The 13,499-nt window shown below is 43.9% G+C and overlaps 1 protein-coding gene across 3 annotated transcripts; it reads right to left on the reverse strand.

Annotated features, from left to right (window-relative positions):
• Positions 1–1,747: 1,747 nt before the first annotated feature.
• gfi1b (growth factor independent 1B transcriptional repressor) lies at positions 1,748–12,800 on the reverse strand. Of its 3 annotated transcripts, XM_062959195.1 has the most exons (8): positions 12,377–12,800; positions 8,816–8,898; positions 7,403–7,513; positions 7,089–7,300; positions 6,228–6,273; positions 6,000–6,137; positions 4,474–4,639; positions 3,061–3,195 (listed from the first exon to the last, which is right to left on the reverse strand). In XM_062959195.1, exons 2-8 carry the CDS (start codon positions 8,895–8,897, stop codon positions 3,192–3,194), a joined length of 759 nt encoding a protein of 252 aa, XP_062815265.1. In that variant the 5' UTR covers position 8,898; positions 12,377–12,800; the 3' UTR covers positions 3,061–3,191. The 3 variants fall into 3 exon arrangements, with proteins under 3 accessions (XP_062815262.1, XP_062815264.1, XP_062815265.1); XM_062959192.1 differs by lacking the exon at positions 6,228–6,273 and having other exon boundaries at positions 1,748–3,195; positions 12,377–12,765; XM_062959194.1 differs by lacking the exons at positions 6,228–6,273; positions 8,816–8,898 and having other exon boundaries at positions 1,748–3,195; positions 12,377–12,793.
• Between the last annotated feature and the right edge of the window lie 699 nt (positions 12,801–13,499).

The following is a 13,499-nucleotide window of genomic DNA, read 5'->3' on the forward strand; positions in this document are numbered from 1 at the left end:
TATTATTATTATTATTATTATTATTATTATTATTATTATTGTATGACACCGCACACAAGATAGATATGCTGGATTTCCTGTCACAAAATCACAAGTCGAACACTTCCCAAGTGTCTAGGACTGTGTGATGTATTATTGTTATTATTATTATTATTATTTTATTATGACACAGCAAACAAGATAGATATGCTGGATTTCGTATCACAAAATCACAAGTCGAACCCCTATATAAATGGACTAAAGAGATGGATGGATGGATGGACTGGAGAGAGGGATGGATGGATGCTGTCCTGATCTCCAATCCTTGACACATCCGGTCGGCTGACAAAGAACAGATGCCAGCCATAAAACGGGCCAGCCATAAAACCTCAATGACCCTCTGGTATGTGAGAGCCCCTATAAGAGTGGGCCAAAGAGATGAATGGATGGATGGACTGGAGAGAGGGATGGATGGATGCTGTCATGATCTCCAATCCTTGACATCTCCGGTCGGTTGACAAAGAACAGATGCCAGCCATAAAACGGGCCAGCCATAAAACTTCAATGACCCTCTGGTATGTGAGAGCCCCTATATAAATGGGCCAAAGAGAAGGTTCTGGTATTCTGTCCAATAAAACCTGTTGGAATCTGCCAGCGTGTGTCTCGGTGCTTTTTCTGGTGGAAGACTGACCCACAGCACAACTGGGAGAAGAGAACCCGGCACACGGCTTGGAGCCACGGCGGTGTCAGACCGCCTTGATTTGACAGTGTAAATACACTAACGCCTGGCGCTTGGGGTGGGGGCTCTTGTTGGGCCTGATTTGCTTTGCAAACGAGGACGGCCATGCAAAGCGGGTGGACGATGGACACGTTTGCTCCCAGGCATCTGCTCTTGGTTTTGGTCTCGTTCCTTCGTGGGTTCCAATGTCTCACCCGATTGGAGGATTCGGGGGCTGAGGAATAAAAATAGACTACAATATATATTATATAAAATATATATATAATAACATATATTACTATTATTTTGTATTACTGTAACATGATATTGCATTATATTGAATTACTAGCCGTGCCCGGCCACGTGTTGCTGTGGATTATGGGAATCCTTTGTTGGCCAAGTGGAATAGTTGTGACTAGCCTTGCAGCCTCAAAGCCTGGCCGTTTTCTTCTTTTGGGAATCCTTGTTTGGTGAGCTGGAATGCAATGCAATAGGCTGGCCATTAGTAATAATAATAATAACTAGCCGTGCCCGGCCACGTGTTGCTGTGGATTATGGGAATCCTTTGTTGGCCAAGTGGAATAGCAGTGACTAGCCTTGCAGCCTCAAAGCCTGGCCGTTTTCTTCTTATGGGAATCCTTGGCTGGTGAGCTGGAATACAATGGAACAGGCTTGTTGCTTGCGTTCTAGGGGAATGGTTTTTTGGGCTGCGAGAATTACAACGAATAGCCTTGCTGCTTCAAAGCCTGGCTGCTTGCTACCCAGGGGAATTTTTGCTTGGTCAGCTTCAATAGCACAGAGTAGTATCACTGCTTCAAAGCCTGGCCGCCTTCTACCAAGGTTAGTCCTTTGTTGGTCTGGGTAAATGGGCCGTGAAATCCACGTAACCACGTTTTCAAGCGATTCCTGGGTCCCGGTCTTGGAGTTTTGTCTGCCTTGGATTTACATACCTTGCCTTTTTTTTAGAGACTTTCTCTGACTTTTTTGGGACATAACTTTTTGAAGTTTGATTCCTTTCATGGATTTGCTTGCTTTTCGTATATCCAACGATTATGATACTGTGCTTTTAATGAACGCTTACATTGGACTATCTGGACAGCGTGTGGATTGTGGCAAAAAGAGGCTCCGGGGCCCGAGAGCAAGAGCTATCTAGACCAGGGGTCCCCAAACTTTTTAAGTGGGGGGCCGATTCACAGTCCCTCAGACTATGATGAAATAGTCCAAAATTAGGATGGTTGTTGTTGTGTGCCTTCAAGTCGTTTCAGGTCAACCCTAAGTCTAAAGTTTAGGACAGAGGCCAGGTCAATGGCCTTGGAGAGCCTTAGTTTGGGGACTCCTCATCTAGATGATCTCATAAGACCATAGGTAAGCAAGGAGACCTCCAAAGACCATCTAGATGGTCTCATAAGACCATCAGTAAGGAAAGAGTCCCTCAAAGGCCATCTAGATGTTTTCATAAGGCCATAAGTAAGCAAAGAGACCTCCAAAGGCCATCTAGATGGTCTCATAGGACCATAGGTAAGCAAAGAGGCCTCCAAAGACCATCTACATGATCTCATAAGGCCATAGGTAAGCAAGGAGACCTCCAAAGACCATCTAGACGGTCTCATAAGACCATAGGTAAGCAAAGAGGCCTCCAAAGACCATCTACATGATCTCATAAGACCATAGGTAAGCAAAGAGACCTCCAAAGATCATCTAGATGGTCTCATAGGACCATAGGTAAGGAAAGGGACCCTCAAAGGCCATCTACATGATCTCATAAGGCCATAGGTAAGCAAGGAGATCTCCAAAGATCATCTAAATGGTCTCATAAGACCATAGGTAAAGAAAGAGATCTCCAAAGACCATCTACATGATCTCATAAGGCCATAGGTAAGCAAAGAGACCTCCAAAGACCATCTAGATGGTGTCATAAGACCATAGTTAAAGAAAGAGACCCTCAAAGGCCATCTACATGATCTCATAAGGCCACCAGAAGACCATAGATAAGGAAAGGGCCCCTCAAAGGCCATCTAGATAGTTTCATAGGACCATCGGTAAGGAAAGTGGCCTCCAAAAGCCATCTAGATGATCTCCTAAGCCCGTAGCTAAGCAAAGAGACCTCCAAAGACCAGGTAGACTGAGGTCAACCCTAAGTCTAAAGTTGAGGACAGGGGCCAGGTCAATGACTTTGGAGGGCTGCATCCGGCCCCCGGGCCTTAGTCTGGGGACCCCTGGTCTAGACTGACCCCCCGCAGAACTATACACAAGGTGCTAATTCCCTCCAATGAAAAAGCGTCAGAAATAGGGGGAACGAGGAGGGTTCCGGGCCGGGTTCTAGAGGAGGTGCTGCTGGGCCTCCTGGTGCCGGCGCAGGTCCACCTTGCGCTGGAAGCCTTTCCCGCACCCGCTGCAGCTGAAGGGCTTGAAGCCGGTGTGTTTGCGGCTGTGCGTGATCAAGTTGGAGCTCTGACTGAAAGCCTTTCCGCACACCTGGCACTTGTGCGGCTTCTCACCTGGACGGACAAGAGGAAAGCGGAGGGATTATTACGTATCATGATCATTATTTATTATCATGCTCATGATCATTATTATTATCGTTATTTATTATCATTATTGGGGGGCCGCTGGTGGCACAATGTGTTAAATCGCTGAGCTGCTGAACTTGCAGACCAAACGGTGCCAGGTTCAAATCCCGGGAGCGGAATGAGCGCCCGCTGTCAGCCCCAGCTCCTGCCAACCTAGCAGAATACAACATAATAATGCAATATTGCAATATAATCTATTTATATAAAAAATGTAATGTGCATAATTAGAACCTAGTTAACAACAAAACCACTGGACCAAATGCCACCAAATTTGGCCACAATACACGAACACATCCAAGGGAAATTCCAGAAAGGAAACAGCCAGAGCCAGCTAACACCTCCCAACAAAGGATTCCTCCAGGCTTGGAAGTTGCAAGGGCATTAAATGCTAATCAAGGGGACTAACTGCAGTATTCATACTTGCCACACCAAGACTATTCATTGGTATTCAACCTGGCTACCCAAGGATTCCACAAGGTAACGGGAAGGTAATGGTTATTATATATGCGACAGAGGCTTAGATGTTGGAGGAACAAGAACAAGTTTATTCAGGCACAGAGCTTAGTAGTTACGATATTGTTTCTCACTTAGAGGCGCTTTTATTAACAGTTACAATACTAGAATGAGGTAAGACAAACTCCCTAAAGTGTCACTTCTTTTACTTAAAGTAGTTAGAACTTCTTCCTCTGCTACTTTTAAACCACAGTCACCCCTGTGATATACTATCACAGATTGTCTGTTCCTTACCAGGACACAGACTACATTAAATAAGTCACCAAACTTATTTTAAACCGACTCAAAATGAACAATTGAGTCTCCTTGATCCCCTCAACCTAGGATCAATCTTCCCTGTGCCTCATCAGAGCACAGACTGAATCCCTTTTTAAAACTCTGCACTTTTTAACAAAACGGCAATTGGCTCCGCCTACTTCTCCTTGGCAACCAGCCTCTAAGTGCTGAGATGCAATAACTGTAATACTTACCCTTTTAAAATACAAACACACAATTAAACATAACATCTGTAAACCAAAAATTCATACTTCATTACACACTAGTTTCCAAAATGCACATTTATTGAGGATGGTGTCGCAGTGGGACCCAAGTGTGACGCTTGTGCAGCACATGCGCAACCAATGGGGCCCATGGAGTTTCTGGAAGAGGGGGGTGGGCTGGCTATCCTCTAGGGCCCCTTCCCCCTTTGCTCACCTGTGTGGATGTAGGTGTGCTTCTTCATGTCGGACTTCTGGTGGAAGCGCTTCCCGCAGAAGTGGCAGGGGTAGGGCCGGGTGTCCGAGTGGATCAGCAGGTGGGTGGCCAGTGTGGAGGAGCGCTTGAAGGCCTTCCCACACGCCGGGCAGCCAAAGCTCTTCTCCTGCACAAAGTAATAAGAATAACAATGAGAATAATAATAATAAGAAGAAGACTCTATTTGTAGGCACCATGATGAAATGGGTTGACTGGAAAGGCATGTGTCGGCAGCTAATTGGCTGAGCCAGCCAGGAGCCAGAATTCCGATTGGCTACTGTCTCTAGCTTGCTGCTGAGACAAACGGTTTTAACTGCCACTGTCACCTCAGAGAGTGAAGAGAGCTCTGACTGGAAACAGTCAGGAAGGACATGCCTGCCAACTCTCAAAAAGGCATATTTAAAGACTGTTTAAAAGGACTCCTCTGTGTGGAGCCTCCGGTGGCTCAGTGTGTTAAAGCCCGGGCTGTGGCGCAGGTGGGAGAGCAAGCCAGCTGCAATTAACTGCAATGAATCACTCTGACCAGGAGGTCATGAGTTCGAGGCCCGCTCGGAGCCTATGTTTGTCTTGTCTTTGTTCTATGTTAAAAGGCATTGAATGTTTGCCTTATATGTGTGCAATGTGATCCGCCCTGAGTCCCCTTCGGGGTGAGAAAGAAGGGCGGAATATAAATGCTGTAAATAAATAAAGCGCTGAGCTGCTGAACTTGTTTTGCCTATATTGTTGGACTTTACCTGGACATTGCAACACAATACTTCTATTCAGGTGGGGGAATCACCTCTCCCCACCCTTGGGGAAGGACCCATTTCACCACCTGCGCCTTTGATGAACGGGACCTCTTGCATTGGAAGGAATCTGCATGTCTACAGCCCAAACCCATCCTCTGACATTTTAGCATGATTGTATTAATATATGATGTTTTGTTTCTCTGGGGTCTGGGACTGCCAGATCAGCCCTAATAATGGGCCGTGCCATGTTCATCTCATCAGACAATAGCCTTCCTGGGTAGGGCCAGAGACGCCCTCAATCACTTTGTGATTTTTCCTGTTCAGTAAAAGAAACTCTGTTTATCCCTTGTTCCTGTTGGGAATCACCCTGGACGACTCAAGTCTAAATAGATGATAGAGTTAGATTGAGGGAATCCTTTCCCGGTTTCCAAAGCATGCCTAGACAGGCTTTACTGTGTTTCACTCTATCCTTTACTTACTTTGAAGTTAGTAGAAATGTGGATCTCTATGAACACTAACTTCTCATTGGTCAGAATGTCTTTTATGGCCCCAATAAACTGGACCATGAGGTTGGAACCATTTTGGTTCTCTTTTCCTATTTTTCCTTAGAAACCAGTATAGACTAGACAGCTCCCAAGCCTTTCTGCCCACAGGCTTCTCCCTGCCAGGGGTTGCCTCCTCCTCAAATGGGGCCAACAGTGATAGAATATGCATGGCTGGGTGGCCATCTGTCGGGAGGGTTCTTCTGGACGGACGCACCTGGGAGTGGACGCTGTGGTGCTGCTGGAGGCTGAGCGCGTGGCCAAAGGTCTTCCCGCAGGTCCCGCAGGTGAAGGGACGGGTCCCGCTGTGGGCCCTGCGCATGTGCACCTCCAGCCCGTGCGCCGTGGAGAAGACCTGGGGCAGAGGGAGACACAAAGGAGGGCCTCAGGGCAGGCACGGGGACACTCTACCCCTGCCCACCCACCCTTCCTTTTGGCAGCACACCTTTAGAGACAAGGCTTCCTTCCGCGACACAGGGATTCAGTCTTATCTGCAGAGCAAAGGTTGAACCCACCCCTTAGACGAGATTCATACACTATTTTATACAGTACTAGCTGTGCCCGGCCACGCGTTGCTGTGGCCAAGTCTGGTGGTCTGGGAAATAAAGTATTGAGGAATTGGTGGTAGTTAAGGTCAAGGGTCAAGGTTTTCTCCTGACATTAAGTCCAGTCGTGTCTGACTCTTGGGGCTGGTGCTCATCTTGAGTCTACACTGCCATATAATCCAGTTCAAATCAGATAATCTGTGTTTTATAGGCAGTGTGGAAGAGGCTTAAGTGAGGCCTAACTCTGCCTATCCCCTGGGCTGAGTGAGTTGCTAGGAGACCAAGTGGGCGGATCTTACTACACATCCCAGAAACACCAAACTTGGCAGCACAACCCCTCATCCATGCCTCTACGTTCATACAACAAAAAGAAAAGAAAAATAAAGTCCTAATTAGAGGGAGAGGAAGAATTGTTTTTATCCAATTGCTGCCAGTTAGAAGGCTAAGCTCCGTCAGGGGAAAACCTTTACCCTTGACCTTAACTACCACCAATTCCTCAATACTTTATTTCCCAGACCACCAGACTTCGCCACAGCAACACGTGGCCGGGCAAAGCTAGTTTATTATATATAACATTATCTATAATTAATTATTATATTATTTCGTATTATATATTTGTTCTATTTAATTGTATATTATGGATGTCGATAGATAGATAGATAGATAGATAGATAGATAGATAGATAGATAGATAGATAGATAGATAGATAGAGAGGGGGCTGGACTGGATGCCCTTTGGGTGCCCCTCCGGCGGTGCGTACCTTGCTGCAGGTGAGGCAGTGGAAGGGCACCCCCACCTCTGTGGGGAAGTGCCGGCTGAAGTCCAGCGGGTGGGGGGGCTCCATCATGATTGGCGGCAAAGGCCCCCCAAAGAGGTGGAAGGAGGGCGGCCCCGGGCGGAAGCCCAAGGCCAGGCGGGGCCCCGAGAAGCCCTCTGTGCAGAGGCCCTGGCTGCTGGTCCCGCTGCTGCACACTGTAGGGGGAAGGCAAGGGGACAATCACACGGGGTCGCTGCCATGGGGGGCTGATGCCTTGGCCGGACCCCCAAGAAGCCTGGCCGTGAGGACTGACCGACCTGGGGCCTGCGTTCCCCCGGAAGGGCTGCTGATGCTGATGGTCTGGAGATGGACATTGGCGCTCTCCGCCTCTTCTTCCGGAGATGGGCTTTGCAGGGGCTGCGCCGGGCCTAATAATAATAATAATAATAATAATAATAATAATAATAATAATAATAATAATAATAAAGCAAAGTGAAGAACCTGCTTTGATTGAAGTCAAAAATCAGAAACTCCTCAAAGCACAGCAGACAAAAAACCAGTACAAGAAAACAGAAGGCCTGATCCTTGCAGCCCAGGAGCAAGACATCAGAACAAAGGCAATTAAGGCCAAGATTGAAAAATCAGCTGATGACCCAAAATCCAGACTGTGCAAGGAAACCGCCGAAACCATGGATCACATCCTCAGCTGTTGTAAGAAAATCGCACAGACAGACTACAAACAGAGGCACAACTATGTGGCCCAAACGATTCTTTGGAACTTATGCCTCAAGTCCCACCTCCCAGCAGCAAAGAACTAGTGGGATCACAAACCTGCAAAAGTATTGGAAAATGAGCACGCAAAGATACTGTGGGACTTCCGAATCCAGACTGACAAAGTTCTGGAACACAACACACCAGACATCACAGTTGTGGAAAAGAAAAAAGTTTGGATCATGGATGTCGCCATCCCAGGTGACAGTCGCATTGACGAAAAACAACAGGAAAAACTCAGCCGCTTTCAGGACTTCAAGATTGAACTGCAAAGACTCTGGCAGAAACCAGTGCAGGTGGTCTCGGTGGTGATGGGCACACTGGGTGCTGTGCCAAAAGATCTCAGCCGGCATTTGGAAACAATAGACATTGACAAAATCACCATCTGCCAACTGCAAAAGGCCACCCTGCTGGGATCTGCAGCATCATCCGAAAATACATCACACAGTCCTAGACACTTGGGAAGTGTTCGACTTGTGATTTTGTGAAACGAAATCCAGCATATCTATCTTGTTTGCTGTGTCATACAATAATAATAATAATAATAATAATAATAATAATAATAATAATAATAATAATAATAATACATCACACAGTCCTAGACACTTGGGAAGTGTTCGACTTGTGATTTTGTGATACGAAATCCAGCATATCTATCTAGTTTGCTGTGTCATAATAAAATAATAATAATAATAATAATAATAATAATAATAATAATAATAATAATAATAATAATAATACATCACACAGTCCTAGACACTTGGGAAGTGTTCGACTTGTGATTTTGTGATACGAAATCCAGCATATCTATCTAGTTTGCTGTGTCATAATAAAATAATAATAATAATAATAATACATCACACAGTCCTAGACACAGTCCTAGACACCTAGAGAATCTAAATAAAATTCATTGCTTTTGAGACAGACAGAGAGACAGACAGACAGACAGACAGACCTACCTTGCCACGGGGGTCCCGTGGTGTCCGGAATGGGGTCCCACCGGCTTCTCCTCTTGTTCCGCACCAGGAAGGAGCGGGGCATCCTATACAATATTATTTATTATTATTCATTTACAGTATTTCTGTTCCGCCCTTCTTATATGTATACATATAAGGCAAACATTCAATGCCTTTTAACATAGAGCAGAGGCAGAGACAAACACAGGCTCCGAGCTGGCCTCGAACTCAGAGTGATTTGTTGCCACTGGCTGCTCACCAGCCTGCACCACAGCACGGGCCCCATAATAAAGGAAGTCAATATTTTCTTTCTTTCTTTTTCTTTTTAATACTATCCTTGAATTTATATGCTCCACCACTTTTATTGTAAAAAAAAAAATACAGCTTTTCTATTCTATTTCTTTTTATCTATATATATAAAAGGGTAATGAAATTTCGGCCTAGGACAAAAACAACAAAACGACCTATCCCAGAAACACTAAACTTGGCAGCACAACCCCTCATCCATGCCTCTACGTTCATACAACAAAAAGAAAAGAAAAATAAAGTCCTAATTAGAGGGAGAGGAATAATTGCTTTCATCCAATTGCTGCCAGTTAGAAGGCTAAACTCCGCCCACTTGGTCTCCTAGCAACCCACTCAGCCCAGGGGACAGGCAGAGTTAGGCCTCACTTAGGCCTCTTCCACACTGCCTATAAAATACAATTATCTGATTTTAACTGGATTATATGGCAGTGTAGACTCAAGGACCTTCCACACAGCTATATAACCCATTTATAATCTGGATTATCTTGACTCCACACTGCCATATAATCCACTTCAGTGTGCAGTCAGACTCGACTGGACTCAACGTTAGGGGAAAACCTTTACCTTTACCTATTCCCTCTGTTGTCTGTGTGAATTCAGAGAGACTGCTGTATATATTGTTGCCCTGTTTGAGCTTTTGAACTGAAGTGAAATTGCTGTTACTTGTTACACAACCCTGAGTGACATTTTATTATACTGCAGGATATATCTTGGTCCAGATACTGTGGAAAAGCTTCTATTTATTTGTATCTACAACTTGTCAGACTCGACTGGACTCAACGTCAGGGGAAATCTTTACCTTATTCCCTCTCTTCTTTGTGAATTCAGAGAGACTGCTGTATATATTGTTGCCCTGTTTGAGCTTTTGAATTGAAGTAAAATTACTGTTACTTGTTACACAAGCCTGAGTGACGTTTTATTACACTGCAGGGTATATCTTGGTCCAGATACTTCTATTTATTTATATCTACAACCTGTCGGACCCGACTGGACTCAACGTCAGGGGAAAACCTTTACCTTTACCTATTCCCTCTGTTCTCTGTGTGAATTCAGAGAGATTGCTGTATATATTGTTGCCCTGTTTGAGCTTTTGAACTGAAGTAAAATTACTGTGACATTTTATTATACTGCAGGGTATATCAGATACTGTGGCAAAGCTTCTATTTATTTATATCTGCAACCTGTCGGACTCGACTGGACTCAACATCAGGGGAAACCTTGGCCGTAATGTTGATGTATTTTGAGATTTCAAGTTGTCTTTCTCCTGGTTTGCACCCTGTGTTGGAAGGCTTTCATGGCCGGGATCACAGGGTTGTTGTATGTCTTTCGGGCTGTGTGGCCATGTGGCTGCATATATTGTTGCCCTGTTTGAGCTTTTGAACTGAAGTAAAATTACTGTTACTTGTTACACAAGCCTGAGTGACGTTTTATTATACTGCAGGGTATATCTTGGTCCAGATACTTCTATTTATTTATATCTACAACCTGTCGGACTCGACTGGACTCAACGTCAGGGGAAACCTTTACCTTTACCTATTCCCGCTGTTCTCTGTGTGAATTCAGAGAGACTGCTGCTGTATATATTGTTGCCCTGTTTGAGCTTTTGAACCGAAGTAAAATTACTGTTACTTGTTACACAAGCCTGAGTGACGTTTTATTATACTGCAGGGTATATCTTGGTCCAGATACTGTGGCAAAGCTTCTATTTATTTATATCTACAACCTGTCGGACTCGACTGGACTCAACGTCAGGGGAAACCTTGGCCGTAATGTTGGTGTATTTTGAGATTTCAAGTGGTTTCAAGCGCCTCCGGGACCATTTGCATCCTCCTTTGCATCTCCCCGCAAGAACAACAGCAGGTAACGGTCAAAAGCAAATTCTGGTTCCCGGGAAACATGTCCTCCGACCACAAGGAACTGAAACCCAGCACGGAATCCCATGCACAACTCAACGCTCAAGAGAAGGGTTTGTGCAGAATACAATTGCCGTTGCTGCCTGCTAAGCATAAGGAACCGTCTTTAAATGGCACCAGTGGGAAATACAGCCTTGGACGCATCTCTGTCTTGCATGAGAAAACCAGCCCCGGTCCTTGGGGTGTCTGGTTGACCTGGGCCAGGTCCCCACTCACGGAAGTCTCCTTTTTTCTCTCCCTCCTTCCCTTCCTTCCTTCCTTTCTCCTTTCCTCCCTCTTTTCCTTCCTTTCCTTTTTTCTTCCTTCCTCCCTCTTTTTCCCTTTCCTCCTTTTCTTCTCCTCTGCATTCCTTCCTTCCCCTTTTTCCTCTGGGAACATTATTATTATTATTATTATTATTATTATTATTATTATTATTATTATTAATGGGATGGCTCATCCTCCTCCTCACCTAATCCTATTATTATTATTATTATTTTATTATGACACAGCAAACAAGATAGATATGCTGGGTTTCGTATCACAAAATCACAAGTCGAACACTTCCCAAGTGTCTAGGACTGTGTGATGTATTTATTATTATTATTATTATTATTATTATTATTATTATTATTATTATTATTATTATTATTTTATTATGACACAGCAAACAAGATAGATATGCTGGATTTCGTATCACAAAATCACAAGTCGAACACTTCCCAAGTGTCTAGGACTGTGTGATGTATTTATTATTATTATTATTATTATTATTATTATTATTATTATTATTATGACACAGCAAACAAGATAGATATGCTGGGTTTCGTATCACAAAATCACAAGTCGAACACTTCCCAAGTGTCTAGGACTGTGTGATGAATTATTATTATTATTATTATTATTACTTTCCCATGAGAACCCATCATGGGCTGTTTAGTATGGGATGGCTCATCCTCCTCCTCACCTTATTATTATTATTATTATTATTATTATTATTATTATTATTATTAATGGGATGGCTCATCCTCCTCCTCACCTAATCCTATTATTATTATTATTATTATTATTATTTTATTATGACACAGCAAACAAGATAGATATGCTGGGTTTCGTATCACAAAATCACAAGTCGAACACTTCCCAAGTGTCTAGGACTGTGTGATGAATTATTATTATTATTATTATTATTACTTTCCCATGAGAACCCATCATGGGCTGTTTAGTATGGGATGGCTCATCCTCCTCCTCACCTAACCCTATTATTATTATTATTATTATTATTATTACCACCACCACCACCACCATCAAGTGATGACCTATAAGGATAATTTTGCACATGAGAACTCATCCTCCTCCTCCTCACCTGTTTGACGAATCGCTGGACGGATGACAGACAGCCTTCTCTTTCTTTCTCTCTCTCGTTCTTTCTCTCTCATTCTTTCTCTCTTTCTCTTCTCTCCTCCCTTTGCCCCATTTCCCCTCCCTGATTTTTCAATCAGATTATATTGATTGGTGTCCAAATCTGGTGGCCCAAAGGGGAGCCAATGAGGAAGCCCAAAGCCCGGCCCGTATTTGCTTATCAAAACCGTCCAGACTTTGGAAACTTGGAGAGAGAGCGGGACTCCTTGCGGCTCTTCCTCCTTCCCGACCCCTCGCACGGTCTGTTCTGCCCAGATAATTAAGAAGACACAAATAAAAGCGTTTTGCACCCGAAAAGCGGAGAAAACCCCCGTCCGTTTTTGATTAAGGCTGCCCGTTACATTGCTTCTTCCTCTCAACAGCCCTGCGAGGTAGGCCCGTGCAACGGCAACAGAGAGAGAATAGTGTGAAGACCAAAATCCACTGCTTGTGGTGATATGAAAATAATTAAACAAATTCAATATATATATCACAATAACATGTATCCAAAAAACAGGACTGTCCCAATCGCATATAAGTAGAAAGTCCAAGGAGCTCTGCAGCTGAGAAGCTTTTCCAGGTCCCTCTTTCTCAATGGCTGTGAATGCCGGAGCAATCCTCAGCCTCTACTTACTTAAATAAACAGGAAAAGTTCAACTTTTGAGAAATTCACCAACAGTTTTCTGGATAGGTGGATCCTAAGGGGACATAGATAGTAAGTAGAGTGCCTGAATATACCTTGTTGTAAAAATTTTTTTTTGTAAACTTTCTTTACAAATTGTTTGATTGCAAGTATATATTTATGATATGTATTATTTGTAGACCCAACCGCCTGACGAAGACTCCTGTGAGTCGAAACCGGTTGCAGGTTTGAGTCAAGTTATATGGGAACTGGAGTCTACTCATCTATAATAAAGAACAGAACATTCACTCACATGAAAAACTTGCCCTTATATTTCAAAAGAAGAACTGCCGATTTCTACTTATATGCGATAACAGGGACAGTCCTGTTTTTTGGATAAATATTATTGTGATGTGTATTATTATTATGACACAGCAAACAAGATAGATAGGCTGGATTTCATAAC

Source organism: Anolis carolinensis, unplaced genomic scaffold (assembly GCF_035594765.1).
Source record: "Anolis carolinensis isolate JA03-04 unplaced genomic scaffold, rAnoCar3.1.pri scaffold_7, whole genome shotgun sequence".
NCBI classification, from domain to species: Eukaryota; Metazoa; Chordata; class Lepidosauria; order Squamata; family Dactyloidae; genus Anolis; species Anolis carolinensis.

Coding starts and splice junctions, on each gene's coding strand:
- gfi1b (XM_062959192.1), bottom strand. CDS start 8,897: ATGCCCCGCTCCTTCCTGGTGCGGAACAAGAGGAGAAGCCGGTGGGAC. Junction 6,138..7,088: donor ACTGCCTCACCTGCAGCAAG/GTACGCACCGCC, acceptor CCTCTGCCCCAG/GTCTTCTCCACGGCGCACGG. Junction 4,640..5,999: donor ACCACAGCGTCCACTCCCAG/GTGCGTCCGTCC, acceptor TACTTTGTGCAG/GAGAAGAGCTTTGGCTGCCC.